A 19,772-nucleotide genomic window follows, 5' to 3' on the forward strand; every position below is an offset into this window, starting at 1 on the left:
TTGTAAAATTTTCTGCGTGTATTACATGAATTATCGGTATAAATTATCGCAAGAATCGTTTATTCCGGTCCTCTCCCTTTTGCCTCTAAATTAAATTGCACACGCGTTTTTCTTACAACGAGTTTAACTTTTCTCGAGTTTTTCTCGCCAAGTTTTATGTTCCTCAAACATTCTTTACGAAGCAATCGTCGTTCGATATTTTGTATTGTCGCCGCCAGCCTTGTACTATTGTTGCGCGTTTGCTTTTGTCTTGCCAAGGAAATACCACGCGATCGCCGCGCACATCGCCAATTACATATCGATTGAATTCTCCAGAACCGACAATTTCGTTCCGCTACCTACATTACGACAACTCAAATATGTCAGTCCGAACGGTAAAATCGTTGACAGTCGAGTTACTCGACGTGCATTGCTGTGTTTTCATAGTCAGATTTGCAATAACACGCTGTCGAGATTTGTCGTTGCGACATATCGGCTAACGTATCACGAAAGAATTTGCACTTTATCGAGGAGCGTAATCGGTTCTTCATTATTCGTAATTGGTTCTAAATATTCAGAAATATCGATTGTACCGCTTGATATATTGCTATTTTGGGGAGATGATAACAGATATCCGTGCAGCTCGCGAACTTATCAAAAGGAATCATGCAATAATTATATAGAATTACAACGCATGTTGGCTCTCGCCACCGTTATTGATCATTATTTATTAATGGTTTCGAGCGTTTAACAGCTTCGCTGTACGCTTAGACCGGACCTTCTCAAACTGTAACGCGGTATTATCGTATTAGTAGCTACAGCTCGAGAAGAATAAAATAACGATTAATCCTCGCCGTAGGCGCATGTATTGTCATTTGGCAACAAAAGTGCCGGTTACTTGACGTAACAATGATTAAGAATGATGATAGGTTGTACATGGCAAATTACATAAGTTGGTAAAGACCGAGGAAGAAGGTGGGGAGCTTCTGCTCCGTGAAAATTATAGACTTTACGTTTGATCAGCTCGAGTACGAGAAGGCGTGAAATCGCGTTAAACGCATCAGGTAATTATCCGTGTAGCGAATTTGATTTCTCATCGTTCCGCGCGCGGCGAGTTTTCAGAATTTTGCAAAACCCGGCGCTCTCTATTTCGCATCCACCCGACGTCGGCAACGAAGCGGCACGAGAGGAGCATGATCCTGCCAACCGACACTGTGATACCGGGATCGAAAGGAGGCGGAGAGCGAAGCCTGTCATCGTGGTAAAGGATTCGTCCTTGCTCCGTACTCGCTCTCTCCGCCTACTTTCAACCGCATCGACGACGCCGACGACAACGACGACGACGACGACGACGATGACGACGACGACGTCAGTTCACTATGCATATATACATTCTTCTTTCTTTTTCTCTCTTTCTCTTTCTCTTACGCAGAACGGCTCCAAAATGTCGAACGTTCCGGTCTTGTTTCCGGCCGCGAGAGAACAAGCGGCGAGAAAGTTTGAAAAACGCGGTGACGAATGCGCGTTCTATGGAGCCACCGGTTATCTTCGTCGTTAATCTTCAAGTATTCTCCAAGGAACTTCGTAATGAATTTGTTGGAAAACGGGTAAATCGTGTAGGTGTGTGTGTGTATATATACACATCGGTAGCGTCAGATAGCCTTGACCTATTGGCGCCCTCAAGTCTGGTCCAAACTTCTTGCGGGTTTGGCTTCAATTCTCCGGAGACTCTTCTATACATCAAATACACTCCCCGCTCTCGTCTCTGCATCCTGACTGCGGAACGCTGTTTAGGTGTCGGCATTGATAAAAATTGATGCGATAAAGTCGAAAGAATTTTGACAGCTGTTTCCTTTTTTTATCTTAAATTATTTTTAAAAAAATTGAAAAGTATGTCTGTATCACACAATTGCATGCAAGGATTATGAAAGGATATGTGCATTTTACATAATTCTTATTCTTATTTATACACATATATAATATGGAGGGAGATTGCAAACACTATCATTTAAAAAATTTTAGACTATCCACTATTTTATTTGTCTATTTTAAAATTTATTAAAATCGTGGAGACTAGATATATTTTACAATCTTCTTGTTCAAGTGTAGCGTTGCTAATTTACATAGCCAGACATGGCTTTAACGTCAAAAGGAAAACCACTATTAGTTTTCATTTATTAATGATCATGTCTAGAGATTTGCAATCGATACGGCGATCATTGTCTCTTAGTTATATCTAGCCACAAGAATCGTAGATTGAAAATGCAGGGAATATTTTTCACCTTCCATGTATGTGATTCATTTAGCACTAATAACTTTTTCATCCCTCGTGATCGCACATATCACGTAGAATTTTATTCTCCAGCTTTTACTCCAAGCTCTCTTTTTTTCGACGCTTACATCCTTTTGTATCTCGACTATCATCGCTGTTGCTCCGTGAGAAGATTGTAAAAGAGAATCTTGCGTGTCGCGTCGAAACTTTGCCGTTGTCGGAAACTGGAGTAACTAGACGGTGACGTCCCGATGAAAAATGTGCGCCACATTGTGAACGACACGTGGCGGAGTCGTTCTCGGGAAAGCACGCAGACTTTCAACGAGGAGGAAAGTACGCGGAGGGTCGAACTGAAACTTGATTCCAGGATCACGACCTTTCCGCGCGACCGACGGTTTTCAGAACAGCCGGGATGGAACTTTTATAGACAGTTTCGCGATCGACATTTCGATAAAGAAGAGAGGACGCATCTTGTTGCTCCTCTCGCGCTATCGCGCCGTGCGATTATTCGCGGCGTGTCGTGTCATTTACGTCAATTTCATCGGGTCCGCAAAAATGGAGCGCTCTCGCGACGATAACCTTCTCGAATCCTAAAACGATTGCGTCATGAAATTATATTGCCTATGAAATGATACACGCAAGCGCACACTTTCGCAAGTAATCGAGAAAGCATCGCTGGAGGATGAAGCGACTAATGAATCACATTAACGTGGACCGTTTATCGATGACTCGTGATGCCGCTCGACTATTTTCGCAGGGAGATCGTTAACATAATTTAATGACGCGGCAAGAACGATTAAATTACATAATATTCGAAAATGCACGTCTTTTCTTTTCCGCGGTGAGCGCAAGATTATATTTCTATCGCATGAATCGCAATTAAACTGATATTAAGCCGATTGGGAAACGAAGTTTGAGAGCGCAAGGATTAACGTTACACGAAACTGTTTCTTCGTTATCGTTGACATTTATATGGAGCATGTACCACTTGATGGAAGCATTTGTCGTTGAGTGTGCCGTCACGAAGCGTAAGTCTACGGATTTTACCCATTGATTACGTCCCGCAATTTAAGGATTGCGAACGCGAACGGACCCGATGCGATGGCGACGCGACGAATGCAAATGCATTCGCGTTCCTCGACGAAACGTGATAAAATTTGCAAGCATCGTTCTCGCCAGAACTTTGCAATTAAATACTAATCACAGCACGCCTCGAATCTAATTTCGGCGAAGGAAGGATCGAAGAAGATGTGAATGTGAATAATCCTTTTATAGTCATTCAATGACGTAATTAAAACTTTTCAATGTAAAATGCATCATGCGGGTTCTCCTCTATCGGTTCTTATTTGCATAGTATATCAAACTGTCAATTTTATTTCGCTACGCTAATAATAAGAGGCATTGGTTCGTTTGGGAAAAAAAAACAGATTCGAGCGATACCCGAATTGTTTGTATTTTCACATTTTAAGATGTAACGTATTTTCTATTAAATAATTAAAAGTCGCTTCGCTAATGCCTGCTAAATACATTTTGCGCACGTGCGCGCTGATCGAATTATGCATTTTATCGCGCGGCGAGCATTTAACAAATCTATCGATATTTCCGATCGCGCGGTAATCGAGTTTAGCCGGAGACTAATTTTCAGTAGCCAGCCAGAGTCAAGGGAACGTTTTCCTGATAACGATAAAGCAACGCGCGCTTTAATTATCGTACTGTCAGACACGCTCCGCGTCCTACATGGAAATTGTATTAAGCTATTTCATCGAGACGTCATAATATCGCTAATCGAGTTATACGTCTTTATGCCACGCGCGATATTATTCGCGATAATTAAAAAACCGTGAAGGCGAATATTCGACCAATTGGCATATCAATCAGCCTACGCTGATGACTTGTAAAACGGCTTGTGTGTCCCCGTCGGTTGTCGCAATTATAATCTCGAAACTTGCTTTTAAATCTAATTTGACGAGAATTAAATACCAATGTACTTGCAACAAGGATGGATTTGATTTTTGCAAAAGATTCGTGAAACTTTTTATTCGTATTCTCGCGACCTCGGGAACGAATGTCTCTCCGCCGTCTGAGTTTATCAATGCATCGGTGATATCTCGGCGATTTAATCCGCCCAGACGATTACGTCGCGACGAAAGGGAGAGAGAAAGAGAGAGAGGGGAGGGAAAAGAGCACTCCCGCGACCGCGGGAGACGAGATTCCGCAAAATTATACTGTTTAAGGAACGAGGGCGCGACCGGACCTTGCGCAACGAATACAAATTCAGAGCCAGCCGGCAGCGCGTCCCTTCAGCGCGCGTGACGAAATTCGTAAAGGAGCTCTCGAAGCCAGCTTCCATCTCGACCTCGATGGGTGGAGGAGAGCGCGACGCGATATTCGCGGGCGATTTTCTTGCGAGAGAAAGAGAGTCGTTTTAGCGCGACAACGTGATAATATTTCTGAACTTGGCGGGCCTCGCTCTTTCTCTCTCTCTCTCTCTCTCTTTCTCTCGCGGTAGAAAAAAATTTGTCGGCCGAGTCGAGAGAGCCGCCGACCTACGCCGAAACTGGTTTCATAAGCGCCGCTTCGGCGATAAAAAGAGACGAGAGAGGCGACAGGAGAGAGAAGGAAAGAGAGAGCGAACGAGAGAGAGAGAGGGAGGGGAGGGGGCAACGCGACCGCATTCAGGACGAGCGCATTTACATGTTACGTAAAATTTCGTTTGGGACCCGCAACACACGACGAGCCGCGACTCTAGCGAACATTCTCTCGCCTCGACCCGTTCGCGTCTCGATGAAAGTCCGGATGATTTTCCTCCTCGCGGATGCCTGCAGCAAAACTCTCCGTATCTTCATCTACCTTGCTTTTGAATACTTTTGAAAATAAATTGCACGTCAATTGGATCAAGAGATTTAATCAAAATTTTAATTTGATGCGATGTCATAAGAGACATGTGACGTAATCGATGGTAATATTTGTCCGAGCGAGCATCCTTCGTAGAGAGAAAGAGAGAGAGAAAAGGAGAAAACGCAGAAGGATACTCATTTATTTGTGCGTTTATTCAAAAGTTAGGAATATGAGTAATAATTTGCGATCAATTAAGAGCCTGTGAGGAAGGATTAAAATATAAAAAGCTCAAGTATACTGTTTGAAAACAAATTTATTTATAATCACTGTTGTGTTTGATCGCGACAATTGTGCCAGCGATACACAATTTCTCGCTTAAAGATGCAAATTTCTCTTCGGAGGGACTTTCGTTCGATGAAATTCTCATCGATTCGAGGGCCCTCGAAACACCCTCGCTGTCGCGTTATCAAAATTTGTCCCCTTTTTTTTCTCTGCAGAGACACCGGTGACACTAGAACGGCGATGCAAAATGTCCGATTTATCATGCGTTCGATGGCTTGTTTTAATGTATCATGTACCGACAGAAACGCTGTAAATACTGACGGACTAAAAAAAAAGGGAGGAAGAGGACGGAGAAGGGGAGAGCGGAGCTTTTACTCCAATTTTCAAGAATGATAGATCGGCCCCCCGTATTTCAAAATTGGAGTGAAACGAACGTACGCTGTCCGTGTTGGCCTGTTATCGCGTTCTCTCGCTTTTTTCCGCGTTACCACGCGCCATGAGCGTTATTTCTGTCTTGGCGACTGACTCATCGACGTCTCGGAAAAGAAATGACCCTTGCTCGCGATACCGTCGACTTTGCATGCTTATCAGTTCGCTCGCTGCGATGCTTTCGAAAAGAAATGTTTCGTACAATCATAGACCGGTCTCTCTCGGTGCCTTCGAGCGTCATTTATTCCATAAATATATCGTAAATTTGATTTTGTAACTTATCGAATTTGCATAATACACGAGAATCGGGATGTCGTTGAATAAGATTTTTAGACTCGCCGCTTTCCAAGTAAGCGGCTGCTACGTCTCAGAAAAATATCTGACGAGCATCTCTCGAAGTGAGACGTCGATAGTTTTAAAGCGATACCTGCGACTTTGTCGATTAGAAATTCTTATCTCAACGTACGAGAGAGATCTCGCGAGATATCTCTCTTACGAGACGTACGAAAGATTATTTAAAATTCAACGTCCCGTGTTTCGCGCGATGAAATCGGCAGAGAGCAACGGTAACCGGTGCGAGATGACATTCGATCCTCGCGATTTTCTCTTACCGTAACCGTTGGCGCGACTTGTACTTGACGCCACTCGAGGCCATCATTTATAAAGTCTGGCAGATTCTTGCCGCGGCACATCGTGTAAATCCGCCGCGTGCTCTCCACCCTTTTTCCCCTTATCCCATTCATAAAACAAGAGATATTGAAAGAGAAGCGGCAAGAACAATTTTTCGCTCTTGTCGACGAGAGAGAAAGAGAGAGGGAGATTCTCTCGTCGCGTCGAGATTTCACCTGCTGATCCAAGTCGCCGTATCGTATCGTATTGTCCGCGTATATTGCGAGAACATGTGGCTCATAAAACCGTATTGCGTCCAGCCGCTTCCATTAGAAGATATTTTTGTGCGCGCACGCGGATAAAAACAAATATGAATGGCGACGATACCGGCGGCAGAACCACCCGACACCGCGTCGTTTAAAAGGTTAATGTCGATACAACAACGAACGCAAATAAACACTTTTAACGGCGCGACGACACTCGTTGGGACCGGCAATCAAAGAGAAATAAGGGAGAACGACCATCGCGGAGTCTTTCTTCGTCGACTCGTATTTTTCCATTCGCGATTCAAAGTACCGCGCGTTCCTCCTCATTCAATTTAAGATTATTGCTTAATTAAACGGAAGTCGAGCGAGTCTAGTTTGAAAACTTCTCGCTGTGCTTGATATCTTATCTAGGAATGCAACGCGAAATGTGCATACGCACCTGTTAAATTATACCGTCGGTCGGAGTTGGCGCAAAGATTTGTGCGTAAGAAGCCGTCAAGGTCGCTACTCGGGACGGAGATGGGTTTTACGGATTTTAGCGTCGGGCAAATATAACATTTGCCGTTTAGTTTGGTGTACGAATATGGTTTGCCATTTAGTGGTTGGTGTATTGATGCAAAAGCCAGGCGTGTTTAGACAGCATCTACCAGGCGGAAAAAGCGAAATGGGTTATATGCTATGTATTTTGACCGCAAAAACCGCCTGGTTTCTACAACAATTGAAGCAACCGGTTGCGAAATTGCCTGCATTATTATTCGATCCTCCAACGAAAGCGAAATATCGGAGATGTCTCTCTTCAACATCTCAGACAACCGCGATCTTCCGCTTCTTAAATTCCGTAATTTGTATTCAAGGTAAACGACTCTCGTACAAGTTGTCAAAATTATACCATAACAAAATAAATTATATCGAACGCGTCGAGATGGTATTAATCTCGCACTTTTTTCTAATCGACCTCGGCATTAACGTCTGCTCATTTTTCTCCAAAGGTTCCGAGGAATACAAATCGTACACCGAGAGAAACTAAAATAACTGTACGTCGGGATACATTTTAACGCGGCGAGGCAAAGTGCGAGATCTTGCAGCTTCTCGCTCTTAAAGGCCCAGAAATGTCGGAAATTACCGTTTCGCGTTCGTAAAGCCGGCAACTTGGACGCGGTATACCTCGACTGGCCGTCGCGCGCTCGTAACCGCGTTCGCCAAGCGGCTCTCTCGGCTCCGAAGGTCGAACACTTTCGAAGCGTCGAGCGAGAGTCGTCAGTCACGGCGATCAGTGCTCGAAAAGAACGGCAGAGAGGAGGATACTTACATCTTGTAGTGGTGTTGCATGTGGTGGCCGACGAGGTGCATGTCGGTGGCGTGCTGCTGCTGCTGCATCTGCTGGTGCTGCTGCTGTTGTTGCTGCTGCGGCTGGTGCATACCCTGATGATGGTGAGTCTGCGGGGGGTCCAGGCTGGAGGCGCCCAGCAGGGTAGCGCTCTCCCTGAACAGCGTTGCCACCTGCATCTCGGCTGTGTCGTTTGCGTCGTTCGTCGATGCGTGTCTAGGGGAAGCAGCCCCGCCGTCGGCCGGCGTCGTCGCGACGTCCCAGCGTTCGGATCTCGACGTGGTCCGCTCTCGCGCGAGTAGGGACGGGTCCGAGTAATCCTTTACGTAACGCGGATACGCGGTCCTCCGACGAGACGAAAGCTCTTGCGAACGTTACCGCGTTATCCGACCCGGGATCGATACCGGGCTTCGGGAAGGCGATTATTAGAATCGCGGATGATTCCGAGAAAAAAGTCCTCGCCCGAGCACGTTGATTACGATGATTGCGAAATAATCGCGACAATCTCCTCCTCGCGGAGAGTCTTTCGATTGCCGCAACCTTCCGGCAAATAATATCCTTCGCCGTGTCCCGCGCAGCACAATTGCTAGAATCGCCAACAGTCACAGGATGCGATATCCAGTCTTTAGCGACGAAACAATCCGAGTACAGTCATCGGTCGCTCGGACACGCTCTCGCTCATGGTGTTTCGTCAACGGAGAGAACCGTGACAGGACTGTGACTTTGCGACTGAGGCCTTGGCTCGAGCCCGACGGACTTTCTCTCGCGAGAGACCTCGCGAGACGCACCGTCGGCGATCGCCGAGCGCGGCTCGTCGCGTTCCTCGCTTCACGGCCGGTCGGCACCCAACGTCAACGATCGCGACAATCGAGCACGTCGAGACGATGACGCTCGTCGATGCCACCGTCGCGACGACGTCGGTCGCGACGCGGCACTTTGCGCGACTCAGTCGAGACCCCGCGAGGTCGTCATCGTTGTCCTCCTCGTAACGACCGTCGGCGACTCGGTTACCAGCATCCTCTCCTCGCGAAACCGCGCTCGCCAGCCGGACCGCTTCCGCGCCGATAGGCCGGAAGCCGCGAAAGTCTCTCCGATACTCGCGCCTTCTCTCTTTCTTTCCTTACCCGGAGTCCGCTCGCTCGCTCGCTCGCTCGCGCGCGCGCGCGCGCGGCCTGGCCCTCTCGCACTCACGCACACTCACCGCCGGACGCGTTCTCGCGCGTGCAACACGCGAGCCACACACGGGATCACTGGCCGCGCGGATACGTACTCCGTTTGGGAACTTTCTTTTTTTCGGAGGAGGAGTTTCTCTCCCCGCGTATTCCCCTCTCTATCTCTATCTCTCTCTCTCTCTCTCTCTGTCGTTTCGCCTCGCCGCGTTTATATCATCGTCTCTCGGGCCGCGACGCGGTGCCGCCTCGAAATCGCGCACTCCGCGTCGTCTGTCATGTTCTCGCCGCGATCGCCGCGCGCACCTTTTGAATTACGCGCACCGCCCGCCGTCTCGCCGCACCACCGTCGGTGCGACGCGGTGTGGTGGTGCACCCACGCCCCGTTAAGGGCAGCCGCGCGATGCAACGACTGGCGCGCTTATCGCTTGCCGGCCGCGTCGCGCGACGCACACGTCTTCTCCGTCGGCCGGCGGTCGGCCTCGGTACCAGGCTTCCTCTCGCGCTCGGGCTCGCGGTGCCTCGTGATACGTCACGAGCGAGACGCGCGTACGTACTCACGGTGTTGCGCGATCCTCCTCGAGAGGGACGTGCACGCACCGTTCTTCGCACGAGTTTGCCTTCCCGTCGCTTTTTTCGCGTTTCTCCTCTCCTCCGCCCTCGCGAGCTCCTCCGTTCTCCTCCTTTCTTTCTCTTCCGCCCTCCTGGCCTCCGCGGGGCGCGAGCTCTCTCCCTCTCTCCTCTCCTTCTATCTCTCTTTCGTCGTGTAAACACGCGCGCACACACACACCGCGGAATCTGCAACCGCGGCAGCAAGAGTCGGCACCGCACTGCTCGGCCGTATCGCTCGCTCGGTCGCTCGAACCGCGTCGCTCGTACGTTTCCGCCGTTGCTCGACGATGCTCGATCGCGTTCGGGTTCGAAGCCTCACGGCGACGGCGACGGCAGCGGCAGTGGTGGCGGCAGCGGTGGCGGCAGTGGTGGCGGCGGCGACTGGTCCGGCGCAGTCTGTCCTTCGCTGCTCGCTCGCGCCTACTCCGCCATCTCCCTTGCTCTCTCTCTCGCTTCCTTCCCTCCCCCCCTCCGTCTCCCTCCTTCTCTCTCTCTCTCGCGCGTCCACCGCGAAACCCTCGCGCTCCTTTCCTTCTCTCTCTCCCGCGCGTCTCGCTCCTTCTCGATCGACGTACTCTTCCCTCTGTCGCTTTCTATTTCTCTCCCTCTCTCTCTCTCTCCGTCGCGCTCGCCTTCCTCCCACACCCGCCGTCCCCTCGCTGCCCCTTCTCCTCATCCTTCTTCTTCTTTTTCCGCTCGTGCGTCTCGTTCCTTCCATCCTCCATTTTTGTCTTCTTTCACGGCTGTCCTCGTCCCGCGCCCGCGACCAAGGATAGCCGTCGAAGCTCGACAGGGCTAATCGATCGCCGGCAATCAATAGTAAATCGGGGCACGCGCCACGACGATCGATTGAGATAGATCGATCGTAGCGCGATCGTTACTCGGCCAACCGACCTGCGGCTACATCGGCCGCATCTGCGATAAGGCACCATCGCGACGGAGAGAGGGAGAGGGAGAGGGCGAGAGAGGGAGAGAGAGACGTATAACGGTCACTTTGTACGCGCAGCAGCCACGAAGACTGGCCGAATTTACAGCGCGGGTCGTACGTCCTTTCCACCTATGGACCGAGGACATTATGCAAATGAGCGCGCGAACGGCGGGATTGTATTTGCGAGGGAATGTCGCAACGGCAAATTCTTGAAGATGTGACAAGGGGACGGACTCTGGCGCTCACATATTTACGTAGGTGATCTTTTTTTAGATCCCCGTCGTCTTCGTCTTCGTCGTCGTCGGGTAACGTCGTCGATACGTCTTACGCCGTGTTCCGTAATCTACTGACGGTGCTGACAGCAGCGTGGCCGTAAATACGGCTTTTCATGCCTTCCGAAATACATTACTACTGTCTGTGATGTATAATGGAGCGATTCTTAGTTAGGCACACTTGGCTCGATTCAGCTCGGCTTCGACTACGTGTGTCGAGTTACGGACAGTTACCGCGGCGGAAAGTTTACGACAAGTATGTATGTACTTCGGCCGAGCTCTCTTATACTTATAAAGGAGGCTGTAAATATTGCAGATAGTTGACGAGAGTTTGGATTCGGATGATGCATTCTTAACTGCGTTTACTGAAAATACTTTGCGAGGTCAATGTATTCCAAGGCTTCGAGCGCAAAATTATATCAATGATGCTGCATTTCGGGTGTCAACATTTAGCAGAGATATTCGGAAGTTGGCAGTTTCTCGAGAGTCGATTTATGAAAACTGTTTACGACAATGTACAGCTTATTTCAAAGAACAGCAATACACACTCTAGTATATAGGTTTGCCTATTTCAGCTATACCTATTCTCAAACTTTCCAAATTTAATTCCAACACAGATTTTTTTCTTTTCGTACGCGCAAGAATTTTTACAGAGTTGAAAGATGATGGTAAACACATAACAGCGTTGTTTCCTACTTGTATAAATTAATTATCGAATAACGTTGTGGAAAAAGAACTCAAGTTTGATTTCGAATTCTCCGTTGGTACAAATTAATTGAGAATTTGATCGAGACGAGCGTGTATTGAAGCTTCTCGAAGGAGGAAGGGAAGCAAAATACAACATGTGCGACTAAAACAAGCCGAAGCAGCGTTATCAGTAGGTTACCGAATATATTCTTATATATATGTAATGAAACCTATATTTTCCCCGTGCTTTCATTATTCTTCGCAATGTATATAATCTCGGCGATGCCGATAAACAATTAACGAGCGCGGTATTAATCGTGGTCGGGGTCGTCTATCGCGACGCGGTTCATCGTCATCGTTGTCGTCGATTGCGTCGATCGATCCCGCTCGCGAGAAAACGAGCTGTAAATTATTATTCCCTCAAAGTTGATTTCCGATTCCGTTTCGCGGGAACACGACGGTACCTCGTGTAACCCAAAATAAACCCGGTGTACGTCCGCGCGCGCGCGCGCGCGGTCGGTGGACGGGGGGAAGGAAAAAAAGAAAGAAAAAAAGAAAGAAGAAAGGCCACGAAAATATCGGGCGGTCCAGCTCTCGCGGTCACGCGATCGATCTCGCGCGCTTTTCCCGCTTCCCTCCTCCCGCCCTTCTCCGCGCTCGGTCTTATTATTAATCGATTCGAATTATCGATCGCAGTCATCGCCGTCGTGTCCGCCGCTCTTCGCCCTGGCCGACACCGGTCCGCCTATATTCCGCTCTGCCTGGATGCACGACCGTCGCCCGCCATAGTGTGCCGCTCGCCATTTGCGCGTGCGTGTGCGTGAGCATGTATACCTGCGTACATACGTCCGTGTAAAAATGTGTGCGCGCGTGTGTATGTTGCGCGCGATGTGTGCAATCCGCGCGACCACGAGGATGTGTTGCGGGAAAGAGAGGGAGAGAGGGAAAGAGAGAAGAACCGAGAGAAGGCGTTTGTTTGTATGTGTGTATGTGTGTGTGTGTGTGTCGGTTTGCGCGCGCGTGCACGTGCACGACAGGGTGTGGGTGCATGCGGTGACCCTGCCGGTGGATGGGTGGGTGGAAAACCAGGAGCGTACGACGAGAGATGCGACGAGACGCGCGCGCGTCTCGGAGCGCTCTTTTTTACGTGGCATCGGGAACGACTTTTTTTTTTTTTTACATAACGCCTCGCGGTATTTTTGATACGCGGAGTCTTGCGGTTTGCGTTTTCTCTCCCCCCGCTTTCTCTCCCTCCTGTCGTAAACAAAAACGTTGCGCAGAGTCCGTTCTTTGCGGCCGCTGGAGAGTTTTTCCACGCTTGTTTTCGCTCTCTCCTCTCTCCGCGACCCGACGCGTGCATACCTGTTTCGTTTCAAGCAAGGCGAGTGTAAAAAGTTTAGCTAAACAGAATGAACATTGTGTTTCAGCGAGATTTGTTGACTCTTCTCGAGAATTTTGCTCTCTTTGGCCAAAATAATGTATCCGCTATACCTTTCTCCGCATCTTACTTTTTTCATCATCTATAATATATTGCGAATCAGATTCGTAATTTTTATATATCGTCTCATCTGATTCAACATTTTCTTTTTCCTTTCCTACAGAACGGATAGATGTGTATAATACTCGAAATACCGCGCAGTGTGCAGCTTCGAACGAAGGCATTAGTCATCGTTCTGTTATCTTTGTCGGACGTATGACTATTTGATTACTTTGCAACGAGAATTCGCGTGCAGAATTCCGGTGCTTCGCGCTAAATTTCGTCGACAGATTTCCGGAATGGCGTTCGGGAAGCTGCGGCGAGATTCTACACGATGGGCGAAACGCGTTCGTTCCTCCCTTTCAAAGGTGTCAAAGCCAAAACCTCTTGACACGCTCCTGCCCGAAGCGACTCCTCCGTGTGTGCGTGTGCGCGCTGCCAGGTTGCCGTGAGAGAGGGAACGAGAGGATGAAGGGGGTGGGCACGAGCGAGAGGGATATAACGGGAAAGGGATACGGAGGAGGAGAGGGAGACGTTCATGCGTGGGAGAAGAGAAAGGGATCGAGGGAGATCTACCGGGTGTGTGAAACGAGTGGGACAAGGACGACGCGAATCCAACGAGAATCGTCGCTCTCACAAATGGGAGAGAGAAAGAAGAGGAAAATCTAGAGGGAGGAAGAGGGGGAGATAAGACTGGCGCGAGAGGAAGAGAGATTATATCGATTGAACGAGGACGGCGAGATATTGTCGAAGCTCTCACGTATACATGCACGCTCGAACGTACACATTCACCGGGCCGTCAAGCTCGCGCGCTACAGACTGCCAGAGAGACTCCCACCACGAACTTTTGGAAAAATCAATAGAATACAAGAAAAGCCCATGGTGCGTCAGGCGAGTCGGATCCCTCTCTCCTTCGCCTCCCTCGTCTTTTCCCTCTCTCTCTTTCTCTCTCTCCCTCTCCCTCTTTCTCCATTTACCACCCTCTCGTCCACCACCCTTCCTGCCCCTCTTGCCGCATCTCTCTCTCGCGCGCGCGCGCGGTATCCGTGTTTGCCCGCGACAAAGAGAGGGCGAGCTCGCGTGTATACCCTGACGATCGACGGAGATGGGCGATACGCGTGCACGCACGACGGCCAAGGACGGAGATAAGGACAAGAGAGGGGTCGGTGGGGACGATTGGGAGGCACACAGCGTGTGTACGCGCGAGAGAGATGCCGAGCGTATACGATAGTATTCGAGCGAGATGGAAGGAGAGAGCGTGATGAGAATAAATGAGAGGAAGAAGGACGGAAAGCGTGAAACGTGCTATAAACGCGTTTGGTTAAACGGAGACGGCGAGAACGAAGAGAGAGAAAAATGCGTTCGTGTGCGCACACGCTTCATAGATGAGGCGGTCGGAAAGAAAGAGAGAGAGGGAGAAGGAGAGAAAGAGAGGGAGAAGAGCCCATTGTCGAGAGAAAGGAAGATGGGGATACTTGCGGGCATGTGCGACTGTGCGTATCTAAGACGCGTAAAGTCCTGTCGTTAGGCCGAAAAGAGAAAGAGAGAGAGGTGGAGGGACAAGTGTGCGTCTATCCGTATACGTGCGCATGTGAGAAGAAGACGGGAAAATACGGTGTTTGGCCGAGCTAGCGCGAGAGGTTACGTAGGTTCCTCTAATGGCCAAGAGACGAAGAGCGGTATGCAGCGAGATGCAGAGAAAGAGAGAAAGAGAGAGAGACAAAGAGGGCTGCTGCGCGCGCGAACGTATCTCGTTCGTGTTGGTGCACCGAGCAGAAGATTTGCACGGTTCAACAAACGCCTCTCTCGCTTATGTATACCTATAAAACTATGTATGAATCTCCTGGGGTAAATCGCACATGTACATAGGACGGTGCGTGTAATGTACGGATATATATATATATATATATATATATATATATATATATATGTATGTATATATGTATATATGTATATACATGTATGTATGTGTGTATGTACGTACACATACACGTACACATACATGGATATTCTGTTACGTACGGGGTATGTCCCTGACCAATCGCAGCTCCTTTTAACGATGGACTACGAGCAATCTGTGGGTAGAAAGTAGCGGCAAAATTTAGCAGGTTGAAAATTAATTGATATTAATCAGGATATCATCACGATCCGATAATCCTATATCGCTTATCTATCGTGAATACAAAGGAGCAACAACGTCACTTTATCATTTTATTACCAGAACAATACGCGTTACAGTATACAATAATATGAATATATATGTAAAAAATATATATATATCTTCGATATTTTTTCATTAAAAAAATTGTACCTTTATTCATTCCATAGCGTTTTTTAGTTTGGTTGACTAGGAACACCGCGTATATCGAGCACGAGTAGTGAAATGGGACGCGGGAGGTTCGAGATGTTGACTTTAAAAAAGACATCTCAAGTGTATTATCGTCTTTATCGTTTCTGGCGCAGTCCCGAATGTGTGATAAATAAAAGGATAAAGACAAAAAATAATAACGCGAGATAAAGTATTAAACATTGCGGATCAGAGGCAAAGGTGTGCTTTTTCATTGTGAAAATGTTTTACAGATAACATTTAGAGCGTCTGTTAAAATGTTTGAAATCTTTTTTACGCGGCCAAAAGTGACTCTTGATTTGAAATCGTTATTTCTTTGCGACTGGACCTGTTTGCATTCTGGCTCGAATAAAAAATGCAGCCACCTTAATTCGCGGCGAGGAAAAAGGCGGAATGCGAGTCGTCTCTTCGGGTCGAGCACACCACTGACCAAGAGCGCGAACCGCGAACGTGCGTTTTCTCTCGATGGAAACGGGAGCCGGGACACGGCGCGGTCGGATCCACATGATTGTGGTAGTGCAGATTGCTCTCGTGTGCACCGCCTGCCAGTCACCCACGCCACGTTCCTGACACCTCCCCCGCATCCACCCGCGTTTCTCTCCCGGCCATGTAGAATTTTCCTCGATTGCGAGGAGAAAAAGCACGTACAACGGAGGGGTTTCTATGATTCGTTCCTTCACACATAGATCACCCGTGGATCGCGCGATGATTCGAAACCAAAAGCAGACGACGTGCAATATTGCATTTTTGCAGATATGTAGCGAACAATTGTAAAAAATAGTCCAAGATGATGCAAATGCTCCAAATTGTTGCGTGTGAAAAGTTTTTGTCATTTTTTTTAATCGAATGAAATTAACATTATCCGCGAGATAATATCGATATCGTATTCTGTTAGAAGAATATTAGAATGATATATTTGACATTTCTGACTGGAGAAAAATATTTGTACGTAGCCGCCGCCGAAATGCATTATTAATTGAAACAAATGTGTTTTACCGCGGGTATACGCTTTTATTAGAGCTCTCTAATGAAGAAGTGTCACAAATAATTAAACTTATGATGATAAAACATCATTCTCCCCGCGATACTCGTGCTACTCGATTTTAATACCTCGTAAGAATCTGTCTCGTCTTAAAAATTTACGGGATCTGTATCTAATTTATCGAAATGTTTATTCTCTCGACCACATTACTTTTTCTTTCGTGTGTCGAATCGTTGCTTATTTGGAGGGATTTCAATTCTACCAGCATTTTTTTCTGAAACATCCGTTTAAGCGATCTCGCAAGTGATGCGCGAAGGCTACGACAGATCCAAACGGAAGTGCAGCTTGGCTCGTACTAAACGGAACTGACCCAGCTTCGCGGCTTTCTACCCTTCTCTGATCTGCCTCACCCTCTTCTCGCTCTCCATCTCGTACCTTCTCTCTCATCCGTTTTCTCATCCCTCCTCGCTCCGCTCGCCAACTCCGTCTCGTTTCTTCCTTCTCGACGTTCTCCCCGCTCGACGACGAGGTACCCTCGAGAAGTTTCAATTTATACGGAAAGTCGTCATGAGACCGAATGCACAAATACGTACGCCGCTGCTACTAGTCCATTCATATCAGCTGGCGTGATGTAAACACGGCAGAATCGTGGCGCAGCGAGATGTAATTCTAGACCGCGAATCATCTTCAGCTGATATTACAAACATTATACGCGACGCGTTTTAATTGGCTTTCAGTTTTAGAGAGACATGTAGGATTTTATATAAATTATTACTTCTCGGGTAAAAAAATTTCGCGTCTGATAAATTATAATAAAGATCGAAATTATATTTTTATTATAAGAATAAACATACTGGGCTCTCTTGAATAATCAAATCTAATTTTTCAGAAATATATGTCAAGTGTAAACATTTTATGTAGAATATATATTATATAGAATTTTTTCTGTTGAAATTTTTGGATTCTACTCTACAATGAATATTTGAAATACTCGAATCGCCTTCCATTAATATCTAAAACATTGAAAGAAAATCTACGACATTTCTCTATTAAAATGTATATTGTAAATTTTATTCAAATTACATTCTATATAAATATTACAATAATATATATTCGATGAATATATTTCAGATCACATTATATACTTTGTGAATATTCAAATATATGAAAATTCCTAGAACAATCCTTGCGTCCCACGACGAACGATTGGATGGAATGCGAGTTGCAGCGTGATCGCCTTTGACACCGCGCGTCGATGCACGTCGACGATGCGGAAAAAAGCGAAAAAGCGATGGGATCGCGCGTGACCATTCAGTTTAAAGACCTTGAGAGACACGCGGCGAAAAAGAGCATTCTTTCGCTGCCACCGGCAGCAAAGAGCTGGCGGCGTTATGGTTGACGCCCTTTCTCGGTACAAGTTGGCGAGGGGGCGGCTGAGGGGGAAAGCAGACCGGGAACACCTGTCGTTATAAATTACCGCGATGTGTTACGAGTAACGTGGAAGGGTGTCGCGCCTGCCTTCCTCATCCCCGTCAGAATTTCACACCCTTCCATCTCGCGTTTCGTATATATATGTTCTCCTCTTCTCGGTTAAATAATAATTGTATAAAAAGATTTTGCGCGGTAAAATATTTTTAGAAATGTCACGATCGTAAATATATTAAAAGAAATGAAACAAGAGTATCATGTTGAGAAGATCACGAATAATGACGTTTATTACACATGTCGCAGAAAAAATGAAGGGAAGGGATGAAAAGTACGATCGAATGTGTGTGATTGAAAAGTGCCCAAGTTTGGAGTAGATGGAGCAGAAATGTTCTTGGCACTCGTGTAATTTTTTCGCATGTTTGATACGACACGAAAAATACACCGTATGAACAGATTCAATATTAAAGAACAAATTAAATAGTCGAGAGGAACCCCGACATGTTCGAATGAGAGACCCGGATCGCGCGACAGCAGACGAAAATTCGCGATCGTCAAACTTCCCCCGTCATTTAAACGCGAGCGTGGAAGGAGACGAATCTCGACGCGCGGGAATCTCCGTTTTCTCGCGTAATGGAGCGAGGAATTATTTTCGAGGGTGGGGTATTATTAGAAGATGAGAGAGAATCTCCGCGCGACGTTATCTCGACGCGGGCCGAGGCAACCCCTCGCCGCGGCAACGAAATTCAGAATACGTCACTGGTGTCAACCCCCGCGCGGTAGGCAGAGGGGTCGTGCACCCTTCCACGATTGTGTGTGTGCGTGTGTACGCGAGCGCGCGCGCGCACGTATATGTGGCGGTGAGAGGAACGCGCGGAACGCTTTATGAATGGAATGTTTCCACGCCAAGTGTGGCGAGAGAGGCACCCGTGTGTCCCACGTGTAAACACAATAATACCGACGTTTCCATTCATCAGGTCGACCCCGACGGAGCGGTACGACCTCGAGAAATGCCTTTGGAGGCGCCACGATACGCGTGTATGCGTGTGCACGTATACGCGTTTATCGCCCGTTCCACCCTCGCCGTTGGATTTTTTATTTTTCACGCGCTCGCCAACCCTCCGCGAGGCTATTTAAAGGGCGACTCGAGTCTCGATTGTTGGCCGTTGCCGGTTAACGGTCGATTCATTAATCGCCCCCGCGTTTTAGCTATTTCCGTAGCCAAGAATTTCTAGGAATCTGAAAACCGATTAGGTCAATTTGCTGTTCCATGTTCCTTGAAATATTTTCATCTCTCGAAGATTACGAGTTTAACTCGACAATTAACAGAAGAACAGTTGTAGGTGAACGTATTATAAGAATTATTCATATTGGCATCTGATTTTTAATTCGTAAATATTAATTATAAATATATAAAAGAATGCTTTAGCAAAAAAAGAGAAGTGGACTAACGGAATTTATAACAGAGGACAATCTGTTTCTATAAACATATCAAAATAACAGCGAACAATTTTATATAAACGCGAACAATTTTTACGATTGCTAGTATAAAATAATTGTTACATCGGATCACAAATATACAAAATATATGAATGAAAACAGATGCGAATGCGGATTCTCTAGCATGCATATTTATATGATTTTTTGTGGTCTGCCAAACTGGTTAAAGGCTAGGTCACCTAAATTGTGTTATCTGACGCAACGCTCCGAAATTAATGCAACTGTTAAATAACGTACAATCGGATGACAAATAGCCTACTAATTTTGTTTGCGTAAAACTGCTAATGATGAACTCCCCATTCAACAGGTCGGCCGTGCGTTGCAATAGGAACCTGGTCTCCGGAGGCACGTTTTAAAGGCGTCACGTGTAG

The 19,772-nt window shown here is 47.2% G+C and overlaps 2 protein-coding genes across 3 annotated transcripts in view; one reads left to right on the forward strand and one right to left on the reverse strand.

The window, feature by feature from the left end:
• Tdg (Thymine DNA glycosylase) overlaps nucleotides 1–11,401 on the reverse strand; it is a 108,672-nt gene extending 97,271 nt beyond the window's left edge. The window contains exon 1 of the mRNA XM_083089864.1: nucleotides 7,985–11,401. Within this exon, the coding sequence (XP_082945990.1) occupies nucleotides 7,985–8,181 (197 nt within the window). The 5' untranslated portion in view covers nucleotides 8,182–11,401. The remainder of the gene's footprint in view (nucleotides 1–7,984) is intronic.
• Nucleotides 1–19,772, forward strand: part of Dnmt3 (DNA methyltransferase 3) — a 118,248-nt gene that overhangs the window by 88,619 nt on the left and 9,857 nt on the right. The window contains exon 1 of one of the 2 annotated variants that reach the window (XM_083089842.1): nucleotides 7,765–8,106. The exons of the other annotated variant lie outside the window; for it this stretch is intronic. Within the exon in view, the coding sequence (XP_082945968.1) occupies nucleotides 8,101–8,106 (6 nt within the window). The 5' untranslated portion in view covers nucleotides 7,765–8,100. Of the gene's footprint in view, nucleotides 1–7,764; nucleotides 8,107–19,772 lie in introns of those variants that run through there. 2 annotated transcript variants of the gene reach the window in all.

This window comes from Camponotus vicinus, unplaced genomic scaffold, assembly GCF_025532165.1.
Source record: "Camponotus vicinus isolate PSW18456_S1 unplaced genomic scaffold, iyCamVici1.0 SCAF_1, whole genome shotgun sequence".
In the NCBI taxonomy this organism is placed as follows: Eukaryota; Metazoa; Arthropoda; class Insecta; order Hymenoptera; family Formicidae; genus Camponotus; species Camponotus vicinus.